Raw genomic sequence first — 17294 nt, 5'->3', positions numbered from 1 at the left:
TAGTTTTTAGTTAAAACAAGTGATTGATTAAACTTAAACCTAGAGTTTCAGTTCAGAGGAGTCAGCTAGGTCGAAACTAGGATGATACAACACTGAGTAAATGTCTCTCCAAGCTTCTATTAATAGTTGTGTTGGGATTTGAGGTTACACCCCTGTTACTACAGAGAATTCAGAATTCTGGCTGATCATTCACCACCTATGTGTACTTTTGTAGTCTACCAAGGAGTTTCAATTGATACCTTATTGTCCAGTGTGGTTTTAACATATTATGAATTCATGAAGTGATGTGTTGACACTTTACATAGTGAAGCCATACTTACCTTACCTTACCTTGCCTTACCTCGCCACTGCCATAGTTGATGATCATTCTCTAAATCTGAATAAAATGTTAATTATGAGATTTGCATGGTCTGTGTTTGAAAAATGTTCATTAAGTTAGGTGATTTGTGTCCAATGGCTGTTTGGTGCTCATATATTTTTGAAATCTTCATCAGAAAACTGTGCACAAGCAAAAACATTCAGATATTTCTTTTGTGCAAAAACTGTTCAATGTATCTCATGACCCATTTCACCCCAGTAATGTTACCTTGCCGCAATGTCCCATCATCATACTTTGTGCATTTGTTCTTAGGAAAGAGATCTTGGTGATGAATATGGTTGGAAACAAGTTCATGGTGATGTGTTCAGACCAGCTTCACATCCAGTATTATTTTCTGCATTAATTGGTACCGGTTATCAAATAGCATCAGTCGCTATGTGTGTTATTTCATTTGCTATTGTTCAAGATCTCTACACAGAGTGAGTTCAGCCATTATTGAGACCACAATTTTAACATTTCTTTATGCGTGTTGAATCAAATGTCACAGTAAATAGAAAGTATCACATCATCCTATAACATGTATGATTGTTTTACAGACGTGGTTCTATGCTGAGTATTGCTATATTTGTGTATGCTGCTACTGCACCAGTCAATGGTTATGCTGGCGGTGGTCTGTATTCAAGGATGGGAGGTGAGTACACAGTAACAACAGTTTGACACATTGCAGTGATGTATTTACAATATATAAATATATACATTTCTTACACAAGTCAATAGGATTAACAAGACAATAAATCAACTTGTAAAAGGTAGTATTTAGGATAATTATCCACATCACTTTAGAACAAACATAACAATCATAGTCAGCATGTACCTATCTGACATTGATTTATTCCATACTTGCAGTACACAAAATGTTTTATTTGTGTTTATATATGTTTTTTATTTTTTATTCTATTTATGTATACAGGTAAAAGGTGGATTAAACAAATGGTATTTGGTGCTTTTTTGGTTCCAAGTCTTGTCTGTGGTACTGCATTCTTTATCAATTTTATTGCTATTTATTATCATGCTTCAAGGGCTATTCCGTTTGGTACAATGGTAAGTTTACATCTCTATTGCTAATTTCTAGTGATATGATGCAACTCGTTAGGTATTTAGTGCAAATTCATATTAATTACCTTGTTTTTATTATCATTTTTGTACAAATGTGTGCATATTAATTAGTTTAGTTTAAATGTTACGAGTGCTGTCAGATGTACCTGTTCCTGTATTCAGATTTCTTACATGGCAGCTTTGATTACCAAGTCTGTTTTTTGCATCACAGGTTGCTGTATCTTGTATCTGTATATTTGTAATATTGCCATTAACATTGGTTGGTACAGTATTGGGACGTGCTATTTCAGGACAACCCAACTTTCCATGTCGAGTTAATGCTGTTCCCAGACCTATACCAGAAAAGAAGTGGTTTATGGAACCATATGTCATTGTCATGCTGGGCGGTATACTGCCTTTTGGATCAATCTTCATTGAAATGTAAGTTACTGCTGGCTTTTCAGTCTTGCCTTTAACTATTGATCACCAAAATCAGCTTTTGCCACCTTTCAGAAATAAAAAAAAAAATTGTTTTTAGCCAATAGCGAAATACACTCTATTAATAAAATATACCGTATCTACGGTAGTACAAGTGAATCACATACAAACATGTCCTACTGATGCATTTAATTTCATGAATTTTAGTACTAAAAATGAAAAGGAAGTAATGTATTCTCATCAATCAGATTGATGCCATAGGACTGACAGTGTTTTTTGGTTCTACAACATGCATATTTGAACATGCACATCAATTCATTTCATGATCTGATTTAAGCAAGCATTTCTGCAATCCATAGACTGGATCTTGGTTGTGTATGCATGGGTTTTGTTCAAACTTGATACAATGAACATATGGGGTCTTGATGAACATCATTTTGGTTTTCAGACTGATGAACATTTTGTGTTACCAAATACAATTCCAGAGCCATAATCTATGGCATGCCTTGACTGATTGCAATCAAACATGTTTCACATATGCAAATGCAAACAAATATGTTTATCCAATCTTATCTCAATCAATCTACTGTTTATCCAATTTACATATATTATTACCCAGTTTATCTTGGCTAAATTAGATTTTGATATATAACATTAAAAAATTTTTTCAGATTGAATTGCTGCTTCTGTTGTAGCCAAGATGTGATATGGCAACTGGTGATGGGCTGGGGGAAACTCAAACTATCAATGTTTTGTGACCGAATCAATAAGACAAAATCAATAAATAACATGCTTGAAACAAAGCTAAATAAATCTAGAAATAAACTCATTATTTTTATTTTCAGGTATTTTATTTTCACTAGTTTCTGGGCATACAAGATTTACTATGTATATGGATTCATGTTACTGGTCTTTCTCATCCTGACTGTAGTTACTGTGTGTGTTACAATAGTGTGTACCTACTTTCTATTGAATGCTGAAGACTATAGGTGGCAATGGACGAGTTTCTTGGCTGCCGCATCAACGTCATTCTATGTATATGTCTACTCATTCTATTATTTCTTCTTTAAAACAAAGTGAGTATAAATTTCATTTGTTTTGATTTATGATGCCATGCTCATGCTAGTGAACTTGTATTGTTTTATTACATAACTCTCGATTATACATAACTGGAAGAAAAATTTCATTTTCTTAATTTAAAAAGTCATTGAATATCATAGTAGGATTCAAGAAAATTTCTTTCATATGATTTTACATATTAGATCAGTTTATCAGAAAGTCCATAAAAACCCAGTTTTTAACTTGTATATGCAAAGCACACAAAAGAAGTTACATTAAAATTATTATTACACAATTACAAGTTTGGAAAATGTGGTTGCGAGAAATCAATAGCACCAGCAAATTTACTATTTAAAAATCATTTAATCCTCAAGCCTTATCTAACTTTTATTGACAATCTGCTTTATGTAAATTAATAATCATCTACACCAATTATTAGTCGCCGATTGGACGTAGTCCAAAAACGGGGACTTATGTTGACAGATTTTGTTCAAACTTGGTATATACGTTGGACATTAATAGGACCTTAATGCACATCATTTTGTTTTCAGATAAGATTCAAAATGGCCGACTGGCGTTCATTTGGTTTTAATAAATGTGGTTCTAGTGACATATTTCTGACTTGCTGTGACTGATTATGTTCAAATTTTAAATATTCATTATACTTCATGTCATAGATATACAGTACAGTTCTCGCGAAAGCTTTGGCTTAACTTCAGCTTCACCTTCGCTTCAGCATCGCATCAATGTCGCGACATTAAAAAGTTAGGCAGTTGTCGCTGTTGGCTCATTATTGTTGCCTCATTATGCCGACAATGTGGCATCAGCATCGCTTCATCAAACAAAGAAGTACAGAACTAATTTCGCCCAACCTTTCACTCGCTTTTGCTTTTCAATCGCTCGCTTTTGCGACCGCTTGTTAGTCCCTGTTCGGACAAAGTCCGAAAACGGGGACTTATAATTCGGTCTCAGTCCGTGCGTCCGTCCGGAGTCATATCTCAGAATCCCTTGGACCGATCCCGTTCATTCTTTGCATGTGCCTAGTACTTTATGTGGGACATATGCACATGCAGTGATTCGATTCAAAATGGTCGACTTGCAGCCATCTTGTTTTTTGAAAATGTTGTATTTTGGACATGCTTTGTCAGTTTTAATTCAAACTTGGTACATAGATTATACATGTTAGGATACATGTCCCCGACCATCTGGAGGTCCTGAGTCTGTCCGTCCGTCTGTCCGTCCGTCCGTCCGTCCGTCCGTCTGTCCGTCCGTCCGTCCGTCCGTCCGTCTGTCCGTCCGTCCGTCCGTCCGTCTGTCCGTCCGTCTGTCCGTCCGTCTGTCCGTCCGTCCGTCCGTCCGTCTGTCCGTCCGTCTGTCCGTCTGTGTGTCCGTGCATCCGTTCGTCCGTGCATCAGTCTGTCCAACGTCATATTTCAGAATCCTGTGGACCGATTCCGTTCATTCTTTGCATGTGCCTAGTACCTTATGTGGGACATATGCACATGCAGTGGTTTAGCGATTCGATTCAAAATGGCCGACTGGCAGCCATCTTGTTTTTTGAAAATGTTGTATTTTGGACATGCTTTGTCAGTTCAAACTTGGTACATAGATTATACATGTTAAGTACATGTCCCAATCTGATTAAAATCTGATGTAGTGTACGGGCTTTAATTATTTTGGCTATAAACTTATTTTAATTTTATTTGTTATTACTTTTGTTATTAATGCCCTTTTATTTCATTATTTTACTTTGATTTTGATTTTTTTTAATTCTGCCCTACCTACATCTGATCCGACGCCTATGTAAGTCCCGTTCAAATCTCGCGTAAGTACAACTAATCACAGCCCCCCTTTTATACAGGCTGTCGGTTGCTTACTTTTCAGTGTATACGGGCAATCTTTCTGTACATTATATTTTGCCCACTTGAATAAACCATTAATAGATAATTGCTAGCCGTATATTTTTATTTGCAAAAGAAATTCCATAGCATTTTACAATTTATGTCATTACATTGAATATTTTTTCACTTCCAACAAATGTGTACACTTCCAGATACATCTTCGCCAGCCAAGGTTCGTTCATTCAGTCATCGCTTCAATTTTACATCACTGAGCATAAGTATCTAGAATGGAAGCAAAAAAATAAGTAAATCGTAATGATTAGAACACTGTAAACAGCTATAGTAAACAATGCAAACTGATTTTAAATTGTATAACGGTCACCGGCCCACGGCATCGACGCAGAAAATTGGAGCAAACAAATATTTCCTGATCAATTGCGATGTGTTCCAAATAAAAAATATTTTATTCCAGTCCAAATCAGCTCAATTACTTTAATAAAGAGTTATTGTATAATGTACAAAATGTTGATACAATTTGATAAATTTTTACAGCTTCAATACCGTAGATGATTTTGGCCCGATCGTCAACAAAACATCACCCGTCTCCAGGGCAGGCAACTTGAAAAAGACACTGGTGTTCGGTCGAACCGGTGGAAACAAAATCGTCACTCCCAGAATAACTATGCGAAATAACGATCTAAAGTTGAACCATTCGAGCCACAATATTAACATAATCATAACTTTCGTTGCATTTGACAATGATAAACTTACCGAAAAGCCGTGTTATTCACGGTCGCTAACGTCGGTATAATCCGCCATTTTATTTGAGTGTGTTTGCCACCTGACTCTGCCCGGTGACGTCATCATGTGCGCTATAGAAGGAGGTCTGTGATTTGTTGACTAAAATCGTCGATAGTGGGTCTCGTTGAAATCTCATTACATAGGCATCGGCTCAGATGTAGGTAGGGCGGAATTAAAAAAAATCGCAAAATCAAAATCAAAGTAAAATAATAAAATAAAAGGGCATTAATAACAAATATAATAAAACATAAAAATTAAAATAAGTTTATAGCCAAAATAATTAAAGCCCGTACACTACATCAGATTTTAATCAGATTGGTACATGTCCATGACGATTTATTTTGCAATTGGATCAAAGATTGTCGACTGGCAGGCATCTTGTTTTGTTTTTTTATGCGGTATCTTGGACGTGCTCTGTCAGTTTTCATTCAAATTTGGCACATACATGTACTTTATACATGTTAGGATGCATGTGCATGACAATTTGTTTCAAAATCTGGTCAAGGATGGCCGATTGACAGCCATCTGACTTTTTGGCCTTACTACTATATTTCCACAATTTATGTACCATTTTCATTCGTATTTGGGACATACATCATACATATCAGTGTGTTTCATAATCAGATCAAAGATGGCCGAATAACGGCTGTTTTTATTTTGGCCATATTACTATGACACGAAACATGTGTTTTGATGTAAATAAATAATCTGTTGTATACGCCACTTGGAACTCAAGTTTCAAGGACACGCTCGCAGCAGCCCCTCCGCTTTAATATGACGAGCACAAAGAGAACTTAACGGGGACTGTGACATTTTCAATGACTTGTTGAATTTCCGCTTTATTTTGAACTGTGCAAAAATTCAGACTACTAAAAATTTTCTGATTTTATAGATCACGGTTAATAGTTTAGTAACTGTCAAAAGTTCAAATACTTTTTGTTTTAACTATCTATAATTATATGCATGCAATCTGACGCTTTGACCTAGATTTGGCTGGGATGAAATATTTTATTTTAAACAGAAGTACGACATGGTTTTCTGGGTTTCTTTTCCTGACTGTGTTGAGTTTACGATTTGTATAATTATTATTTCCCCCCAAGGAGAAGACAAGCCGAAGGAACATGAAGCTAAATAGAAATCCCATGCATGGACTGAGTGAAAGAAAATATTTCTAAGGCTAAAATAAAACCTAATATTTCTGTGTATTTGTCAATTTTGCATATATTTGGTATGACAGTATGTTCGTAAATAAATATCTGGAAAAATCTAGTCTTTCGTTAATAATTTCATTTGTTTGAAATGTTTAATTTGTTTCACGGTTTGGAATATGGATCTCCGTTGGTTTCTCCATACGGTCCAATGTCCGTCATTCAACACAAACAGCATTTATTTATCGCAATTCATGGGGATCATGTCCCATAATTTACGGGCTGTAAAACCAAATAATTAAACAAGTACTATTTATTATATATTTTTTTACCTCACGAAACTACAACACGGCGTATAGTTATTGCGGTAAACAGCCGTCTTGAAATCGATGGAACTTCAATTATCCATTTCTCACCTTGAAATAAAATAAAAAAATTTGAAGAGCATCGGGGATATATTATTAACCAGTCTTACTAATCGTTAGCTTTATTTTATTCAAATGCATAAATTCACAAGTTTTTTGACATTTGTTTGCAACTTCCGGGCTAAAAATGGTTGAAAATGTGGGTGTGGTTCTCTCGCAAAGTCCCGTTGATAATACGGACAAATATGGTTCTGTTACCCAGGTTGTGCTCCGATCAGGTGACTCTCAGCCAATCAATGATGTTGTAACAAAGCATATTTGACGCTAATTTAAGGGTCGTCGCACCATCCAATCACCAGCATCGATGCACATAGTTTTTTTGTGCTGTGACAGGCTTCACAATTATTCACTGAAAAACATCGGTATATTTTGACAAAAGGCTAGGATTTGACCTCAGTTCAAAAAAAGGGGGGGGAAAAATGGACTGAGATACAATACAGTTTTGCAAGTTGGGAAATAAGGTAAACCAGATTGGGGTCGATGATATTCAGTATCGAAGGACTTCTGTGTGTTTCAAATTGTTCATCGACTGGTCACCAAATATTTACGGCTATAACTAAATGGACACGTTTTTTTCTGAAGCCCAATAGATTATTTCTGCATGTCAAGTGCTATTCGATTTTTTACAGGGAATGTGGCTCGTTTTTATTCAAAAATATTTTTTGTGAGAATACTTGTACGTATAGATGCTCAGGTTGAAAAGGCCGACGCCACCACAACTATCCTATCATAGTTTGAACTTGTTTTGGAACTTTGTATCAAGATGGCAGGCGACAATGCCGACACACCAGGCAGCATACGTGTGTTTTGCATGTATTAGTAGTCTGGGCATGGGGTCGAACTCGGCTAAAACTAAACGAAACACAGAAAAATACCACCGAAATGAGAAATCTGAATCTGTTCTCTTACCAGCAAATAAAATGAACGAAAGTAAGGTAAATTTTATAACAAGAACAGTTTCATTTCGTATAGCAAATTGTGGTGTATCCGAACGACGATTGCATCGTGTGATTTAAATAACGATTTTCCTTGCAGTCGATATGACACTCGGTGTCACCTTGCAGACTGCAATGTACTTTGGTGCCCAATATTCGCAACATTAAATAACATATCGAACTTCTGTACACATGTTTTTCTGTGTGCAAATAACGAGGTCATACTCATGTCACAATACTTTGAAGCTGATGCCATGAGACTGCGACGCTGAGGCCACGATGATGCCACAAAATAAGCGAGACGAACACAGCTTCAATTTTCAATGACAAGAAGCTGATGCCACAATGATGCGATGCTGAGGCAACAATGATGCCACAAAAGCCAAAGATTTCGCGAGAACTGTACTGTATATTGGTTTGACGATCCTATTAAAAATGGCCATGTGGTGACCATTTTTGTGCTAAAAAATCATCAAATATCAAGCATTTCTGGCATTTATAGATGGATTTTGTTCAAACTTGGTACATACATTAGACATTACGGGTTGCTGATGCACATTATTTTATTTTTTAGATCGGATTCAGAATAGCTGACTAGTGGCCATTTTTACCTTGGAAAGGTATATTAAGGGATAAATTTTGTCCGACGACAAATAATAGTTATTGTGTGCATAATAACTTTACTAATTCTATTCCAAACTCGATCGAACTGAATCAAACTCTGGCAGATCTCGGCTCTTGTTCGGCTCCTGACCGTGTGAACGCATTGGAGATAATCTCCTGTTAATCCGTGGGAGGAGCAGTAGTACGGCTCCGATAGAATGCTGCCGTGTCAACATAGAAAATATGGAGTACCTGATTAGTTTTGGATTAAAATCTGTTTATACAAATACCTAATTGTCCTTCAAATGAACAGTTAGCAATTATGTGATCATTACATGTAAGTAAAAAATTTGTATTTGTTTGTTTCAGGATGTATGGATTATTCCAGACCATGTGGTATTTTGGTTACATGGCATTATTCAGTCTGGGACTAGGATTAATGTGTGGCACATTTGGATATGTTGGTACCAGTGCCTTTGTCCGCAAGATCTATTCAACAGTCAAAATTGACTAACCAGGATTTTTTTTAGTTATTTATATGTAAAGTGTCTGGCTTGTTCACTTGTCTTGTTGACAGTGTTACCTTTGTACAAGGACTAGAAAAGTCCATGTACGTACCTTTTGTCATCCATAAATCTTTCTGTAATAAATTGAGCAATGTGAGAATACTGTACACTATTGTAGCTACCATATGGATGTACTTGCCTGTGATTAGCTAATTGGTTGCAATACCTTGATATTTCCATAATACATATTCGCTTATATTTACAGAAAAAAAAAGAAAAGTTACTGAAAAAAAAAATATTTTCTCTTAACGCATGTCGTCCATTCTACCCAATTATTTTTTTTAAAAGACATCTGTACAAGTCAGTTCAGGGTTTGTTGATATGAATGACATTGTATATTTTTTAATCTGATTTTGTCCATATACATTGATGGTATAAATCAAAGATTATAGATCTAATGGTGACTGAAATGGTATACAAGACAATAGTGCATTGTTAAAACTCTGATTGAAAAATGCAATGTATTAGGGGGGGGGGGTTGAATTGAATTGAAAGTGTCTCACCACTTTGTTAACAAACAATATTAGACACTAAGTTGGAGACATGATATTAAAGTAGATGAAAGAGATGTTGATTTCTTTACATTTGATTACTTTCATTTTTAATGCAAGTATAGTTGTCTGTTCACACCAGTGTCATATGGCGTGTGAGGAGCATGCATGTATACGGTATCACCAAACTGAGTCAAATGTAAATGAATGAATGAATACAGTAGTCAATACCAAATTGACAGCTAATTTTTAAAGGTGTATTTCCCTGGTGCTTTCTGTATATTGTAAATAGTCTTACACATGGCTGTATTTTCATTCATATATACTCTGGACTTTCCAGTTAAATTTTTGTTTTACACCACATCTTTGATATTGTATCAAGTACCAATGAGATTGCCATGGTGCACTGCAACCAGCTACAAATTAAGATTATATTTTACAGATGATGCACTGTGGGTAATCTGGTAGATGCATGTATGTAGATAAGTTCAGTTGCTTTTTATTTAATTTTAAACTCTGGTATTTTGTAAAACTTTATTTTTGGTCTGTAAGGGTCAAACAGGAGGGAACTCATTTTATCCATAGATGTATATACCACAGCAGGTGCTGATGACATGATTGCTGCAATGTAACAATGTGTACCACAGCAGGTGCTGATGAGATGATTGCTGCAATGTAACAATGTGTACCACAGCAGGTGCTGATGACATGATTGCTGCAATGTAACAATGTGTACCACAGCAGGTGCTGATGACATGATTGCTGCAATGTAACAATGTGTACCACAGCAGGTGCTAATGACATGATTGCTGCAATGTAACAATGTGTACCACAGCAGGTGCTGATGAGATGATTGCTGCAATGTAACAATGTGTACCACAGCAGGTGCTGATGACATGATTGCTGCAATGTAACAATGTGTACCACAGCAGGTGCTGATGACATGATTGCTGCAATGTAACAATGTGTACCACAGCAGGTGCTGATGAGATGATTGCTGCAATGTAACAATGTGTACCACAGCAGGTGCTGATGACATGATTGCTGCAATGTAACAATGTGTACCACAGCAGGTGCTGATGACATGATTGCTGCAATGTAACAATGTGTACCACAGCAGGTGCTGATTGCTGTGATGTGTAGCACATTATGAACTGATGTGATGCAATGTAAGGTGATGATTTGCATTAACTACTTACTTCAAGGACAATTAATGTTGGCTGAAGATTGGTTAGTCTTACTGGGAAAAGGTTAAATAAATTATTGCCAGAGTTGTCTTAAAAGATGCATTGTGTGTTTGTGCGTGTGCATACAGTATGTAACAATGCTGCATAGAAACAATTGCTTAACTTAACAATTGCTTAATTACTTAACTCTCTGATCTCATGGTACATTATCAAGACTTGTGTTAACTGTAGAGTAATTATAAAAAATGTCAAAAAGTAGTCTCATGCATACATGCGTTATACGAATATTACATGGACAAAAGCAGTTAAACTTAATTGGCCAGTACAAACTCTGTGTGGTTGAAGTATTGCACTCCACTTGTGCATTATTAAATCTAACAGATTTAGAATGTTTCAATAAATTTATACAATAGCAAGGTAAAAGTGTGTTGTGGTGCAGGAAAATTAGTTTTTGAAATGATGTAAGAAGACTAAAAATTAAGTCATTGAAGGATAAGAAGCTTTCTCCATAAGGTATGGTTCATAGAAATTTGACAAATTTCTCTGATGCGACAACCAGATTGTAGAACAATATTGCAAATAAACTAATTAGGCAGGCAGGACTGTTTGCATATTCATTTGATCAAGCCAAGCATTATGAACTTTTTTGATACAGTGGCTGGCCAAATTTAATTATATTTTCTTGAAAGTGAAGCTTGCATTTCTTTTGATTTAACTTTAAAAAATCGCACTTTACACTATCTCGCGTTATCAGGCCTGAATAGGGGCCACCAGAATAGAGCCTTGGGGTACATCAGATGTCACATTTGCCCAAAATGACATGATGCCCCCGAGAACGCATAGACTAAGATTGCTCAAATATGATCAGAGCCAATTATAAATATTTCCATGGCTTTTGTAATGTAACATAATTCAGGGATGAGAATTTTCTGTGGATTTCTAAGTCCCAGGAGTTGATTTTCTGAAGCGTCTAAATCAGAGGAGAAAATTTTAGAGGGGGGGGTGGGGGGGGTAAGAATACAAATCTTGTTTATTCACCTGAAGTAAACGCGCTGTCGGGTCATTGTCTGCTGCAAGAAGCCTGTATCAGTGTATGGTCGAACGTTGCTGCTTAATGTTCATCAGTAGTAAACTAATACAATGCATTTTTTTCTTACCTCGGAGTGAGCTGTCCTGTCGCCCAGTGGAACCAATGGCTTGGACATAGACTCAGAAGTCGTTAACGATGTCAGCCTGGACCCCGGCTACTTTATTTTCAGATGAAAATTAAAATTATCATTCTCATCCCTGAATATTGTAGTTTGTGTACCAGTAATGAAGTTCAGTTGCGATATAATCAAACTATTCAACAAGGTTTGTAGCAGTAGATGCTTAAACCCATGTTGACAAACATTGATAGTGTTTTTACATGACTGTAATGCACTGTAGATTATCTAAACACTATTGACTAAAGGTAAGTATTTTGGGTGATAGTTTGTCAAAGAGCTTGGTTTCTCTGATGCATAATAATTAGTTCCACAAGGACAAAGCGATTGATGTCTGTCGTCCGTCCGTCCGTCCGTCCGTCCGTTCGGACCTATATCTTAGACATGCCTGGACCAATTACATACAAATTTCTCACATGTATCATGCATAATATTATTATACATGTGCACTTCAAATTTGTTTCACTTTGTGATTCAAAATGGCCGAATGGCGTCCATATTTGTTCTAAAAAAAATCATCAAATATCAAGCAGTTCTGGCATTTATTGATGGATTTTGTTCATACTTGGTGCATACTTTAAACATTAAGGGTTCCTGATCATTCTATTTTTAGTCCCCGTTCGGACGCAGTCCTAAAACGTGTGTGTGCGCGTGCGTGCGTATCTGGACCTGTTTCTTAGAAATGCCTGGACGAATCGTAATCAAACTTCACACGTACATCATACATGATATTATACATATGCACATCAATTTGTTTCATGATCTGATTCAAGATGGACGAATGGCGGCCATTTTTGCTAAAAATTATCGAGCATTTCCCAGCTGTTTACAGAAGGATTTTGTTCAAACTTGGTATATACATTAGACATTATAGGACCTTGATGGACATCATTTTGTTTTTCAGATAAGATTTAAAATGGCCGACTGGCGACCATTTTGTTTTAATGAATGCGGTTCTCGTGCCATATCTCTGACTTGCTGTGACTGATTATGTTCAAATTTTAAATATTCATTACATATCATGACATCTTCCGCCTGCACAGTGTTGTTCCGCTTGGACATTCCTCCCTCTACAACATCGTGTGGTAACTTTTTCTATAATGCTCAATGTTGACAATACTATTGCCACGCTCAAATTTCTCAAGGCCGGTAAAGCATAACCAGGATTTACCAGTGTGACTAAAAACAAACACATCAGACTCGGCATTAACTATAGCTTTGGTCTGAATATCTGAGTTGCATGATGTATGGATATCGTCGCTGTATTGCCTTGACATCCAAGCCAACACTGTGCGCAGCAACATTTATTCTCTGGTTGGCATTTTCACCGCCTGGCAACCATCGTGGTGAAAACAAAGGCCAAACACTCTCAGAAAACGGTACTTTGGGATGCTTGTTGACAATCCCTTGAACAGTGTAACAAGATTACCCCTACATATGCAACATATTTAAATTTGGTTGTTTAGAATTCTTGAATTCAGTTGTTTTCACCGGCTCTTCGACCCGCGTTTCACAGCAGCTTTCACAGAGCCCATAGAAATACATGGTAGAGTGGTGTTGTCTTTAATGACAATGTGGAACGTCTCTTGACATAGTTCCGCTCCAAGGATTTTGACAGCTTAGCAAAGTGCGTTGATGAAAAAAGTAATATGATTGGCTGTTGGTAAACTGATTCTAAACTGTGAGGGCATTGTCACATATGAAAAGTCCTAATGAAATACTTAAAGATGATAGTGATGCATGACAGGTATTGGTTTGACTATCTGATTCAAATGGCGACCATTTTTATGATAAAAAATCAAGCATTTATGGATTGATTTTGTTCAAACTTTTACATTTATTAGACTTTATTGGTTCCTTATTCGCCTCATTTTATTTTTCAGATCAGATTCAAAATGGCTGACTGGTGGACATTTTGTTTTAATGAATGTGCTTCAAGAGCCATATCTCCTCCATGCTTGAGTGATTATGTTCAAATGTTATATATTCATTATACATTATGTTATAGATGTATTCAAAATAGCCGATTTTGTTTTAATGAATGTGCTTCAAGAGCCATATCTCCTCCATGCTTGACTGATTATGTTCAAATGTTATATATTCATTATACATTATGTTATAGATGTATTCAAAATAGCCGATTTTGTTTTAATGAATGTGCTTCAAGAGCCACATCTCCTCCATGCTTGACTGATTATGTTCAAATGTTATATATTCATTATACATTATGTTATACATGTATTCAAAATAGCCGATTTTGTTTTAATGAATGTGCTTCAAGAGCCATATCTCCTCCATGCTTGACTGATTATGTTCTAATTATACATGTATTCAAAATAGCCGATTTTGTTTTAATTAATGCTGTTCAAGAGCAATATTTCTTAATATGGACAAGACAATCAGATGCAAGATGTCAATCATTTTAATGTTAAAAAAATCATAATCATACTCTGACATGTTTATATTCCAACTATATTACTATAAACAAAATTTGATAACTAACTGGGACTGTGCAATGCATGGCTTGTTCTTCATTTTATCAGCAAGGATAAAATTCTGGCTAACCAATTGGCCTCTCAGCTAAGATAGCCTGCTGTTAGCAATGCACATTTCAATTAAAGTTTGATTGAAAGATTAATTTACACAAAAACAATGTCTGCCACTCAGGTAGGTTTCACCCTCACTCCCGATTACTTGGCATATTGATGATTTTAGCCCAGTATTTTTGCATCGTTTTGCGGTGTAAAAGAATATAGCCAGTCTCTCTACCATGTCAAAGGCCTTGGGGAAAAATCTACAAAAACACAATAGAATTCCCCTCTTATATGTGTGATGTATTTTTGTACCAAAGATTGTAGAATAAAGATATTGTCAGGGAAGGATTTCGACTGTAAACGGTGGTGGTGTGAACTGGAGATCTTTATTCGGAGTCGTGACATCAGACAAGTACAAAAGTTGTATCTGGGCGTTAGCCCAACGGCCAAGCCCAGAGAGCAAACAAGTGGTGTGTCTTCCTAAGTCTACATTTGTGTCTTCCTAAGTCTACATTTGTGTCTTCCTAAGTCTAGAGTCCAGGCCCGGAGCCAGCATATATTTGACGTAAAACGTGTGAATTTTATAATATTCAATGTGTCTGAGCTCTGTCAGACATTTTTATATTCTCGGTTTTAAATTCAATTGGTTTACTTTGTGTTACGTTGGTAAGTTATTTCACATAACATCATTGTACTATTTTTAGGCCATTCCTCACCCACAGACAAACACACCCACACCCTAGATCCACTACGGCAAATGTTGTACACAAACAAGACAAGATTGTACGTATCTTAGCATTATTTTCACGAGTTTTTTTTTCTCGCTCTTTGCAGATGTTAGCACACATAAGAATGATACGATTTTATATCGAAATCTGTCTGCAGTTATTCATTTTAATATTAGTCAATTTAGTATTATGTAATTTTATTTCTGTACAGAACCTCAGCCCATCGTACAAAATGTAATGCGTAGAAAAGTGCATAGCACGTTTTAAAAACAATACAACATCCATGTAAACATATGGTACAATTAAAGTTAAGCTGGATTCATATTCATCTCGTCACTTGAAAACTGTTAAAAGATACAGAGCTAGTTGATATATGGCTTGACAGTTTGTGTTTCGACGAAGTAAGCCCAAAAGATTAGCCCTTAGATCATTGAAAATGGACATTGAAAAAAAACAAAGTGAATTTAATTTTCTATCATGCTAAATTCAAGCATATCACTGCAAAAACTAAAAATTTATTATTCAACATTATGTTTATGGCCAAAACAGTGAAAACTCGTCAGTATATATTTTAGTCTATAATTGCTTGCCAATAAATCTCCCAGGTTATAATACTATGATTTTTCCGAAAGTACAAGGCCTGGAGGATTGTGAAATTGAGACATGCCATTCTTGCTGACAACATTTGTTTATTCTTTGAGTAAATATCTCTAAGAAATTTGCAGTATCTCCAACTTGTTTTTCAAACCAGACAATGCCGATACCATATTTGAACAGTAGATATTTATGTGGGTTTCCCAAGTAAGTCTGCCGGTCTTGTCTAATCGTTTAAGCATTATATAACATGTTTTGGGGTTCCAGCTATTTTTTACTTCAAGTAATTTTAACCAATATGAGAGAGATACAACGCTTGAAATAACCAAAGCATAATTCCAGCCTTCCACATTCGCCCAACATCGCGACATTGTTTGTACAACTATTAACGCCAAGTAGATATCTGCAAAATGTTGTCTGTACCCTCTCGATTTCCGAATTTTCGTACCCCCATAGCGCTACCATAAGAAATAACAGGCACATTGATTGTATCATGATTTATATTTTGGCTTAATAGTGGTTACCATGGCATCTACTGATAAAGGTTAAATGATGAGCCAGTCGGCTTAATAGTGGTTGCCATGACATCTACTGATAAAGGTTAAATGGTGAGGCCAGATGACACATTCTCATCAGTTTGCGATTTAAAGCTTATGCGGTGCTTTGGTCGTAGACCAGAACAAATGATGTATATTGATGTCAACTGTGGAATGTTATTGCAAGACCATTAGTGCCCATAAATATAAACTGACGTCGATAATATGATAGTGGTTTTCCTAATATAGTGACGATTAATCAATTGTATTATGATGTGTAAAACTTTCGTGTGATTGGCTGTTTGTTTGGAGGCAACGCCTCAAAGTCTCTTATACTGTATTGTAATTGGCTAATGGTTGGCAAGTAATAAAGGTGATTTGAAGCTGTCTCAGAAAGGAGAGGCAGTAGAGAATCGAGCGCGACACGAATCGAGCTTGTGCGTGTGTTTTTTGTGAGTCTAACGTGGAGAACAATCGAATCCCGGTTACCTAAGTGAAAGGTTTCGATACATCAAAAATACCTATCACAATTGCATCAAACAAATTAAATGCACTAACCAATGGCATACCACCAAGTTTCTTACAATATGTAAATCTTTTGGTTCACTGTAAATTTGTTTTTATATGGCGGTAATATAATATGCATATAGTGGCAGTTTAGCAGCGGTCTCAATAGTCTGCAATGACTAAATCTCATTTTTATGAACCCACTTAATATATAGTAAATTTTCTAAGACATAAATAAAATATATTTGAAAAATATGATTCATCGCATAGTGTCAGTGCTGA

General features: G+C 36.0%; 1 protein-coding gene and 2 long non-coding RNA genes across 3 annotated transcripts in view; 2 read left to right on the top strand and 1 right to left on the bottom strand.

The window, feature by feature from the left end:
- The window catches only part of LOC100377035 (transmembrane 9 superfamily member 3-like), a 45121-nt gene extending 35784 nt beyond the window's left edge, over window positions 1-9337 (top strand). Inside the window, exons 6-11 of the mRNA XM_085493936.1 lie at window positions 632-798; window positions 916-1010; window positions 1290-1420; window positions 1647-1855; window positions 2698-2928; window positions 9034-9337. Coding sequence (XP_085350062.1) covers window positions 632-798; window positions 916-1010; window positions 1290-1420; window positions 1647-1855; window positions 2698-2928; window positions 9034-9178 — 978 coding nt within the window. The 3' untranslated portion in view covers window positions 9179-9337. The remainder of the gene's footprint in view (window positions 1-631; window positions 799-915; window positions 1011-1289; window positions 1421-1646; window positions 1856-2697; window positions 2929-9033) is intronic.
- On the bottom strand, window positions 4856-5700 carry LOC146730223 (uncharacterized). Its single transcript, XR_014927448.1, has 2 exons — window positions 5524-5700; window positions 4856-5034 (listed from the first exon to the last, which is right to left on the bottom strand). It is a non-coding gene; the product is annotated as an uncharacterized LOC146730223 (long non-coding RNA).
- A 2604-nt stretch (window positions 9338-11941) lies between the features above and the next one.
- On the top strand, window positions 11942-16934 carry LOC146730222 (uncharacterized). The gene is made up of 2 exons (XR_014927493.1): window positions 11942-12361; window positions 14002-16934. It is a non-coding gene; the product is annotated as an uncharacterized LOC146730222 (long non-coding RNA).
- The last annotated feature ends 360 nt before the right edge of the window (window positions 16935-17294 follow it).

The sequence above is a fragment of the Saccoglossus kowalevskii genome, chromosome 19 (assembly GCF_978046115.1).
Source record: "Saccoglossus kowalevskii chromosome 19, keSacKowa6.1, whole genome shotgun sequence".
Lineage (NCBI taxonomy): Eukaryota > Metazoa > Hemichordata > Enteropneusta > Harrimaniidae > Saccoglossus > Saccoglossus kowalevskii.
Note: the sequence above shows the minus strand (reverse complement) of the source record. Positions and strands in the feature narration are given on the sequence as shown.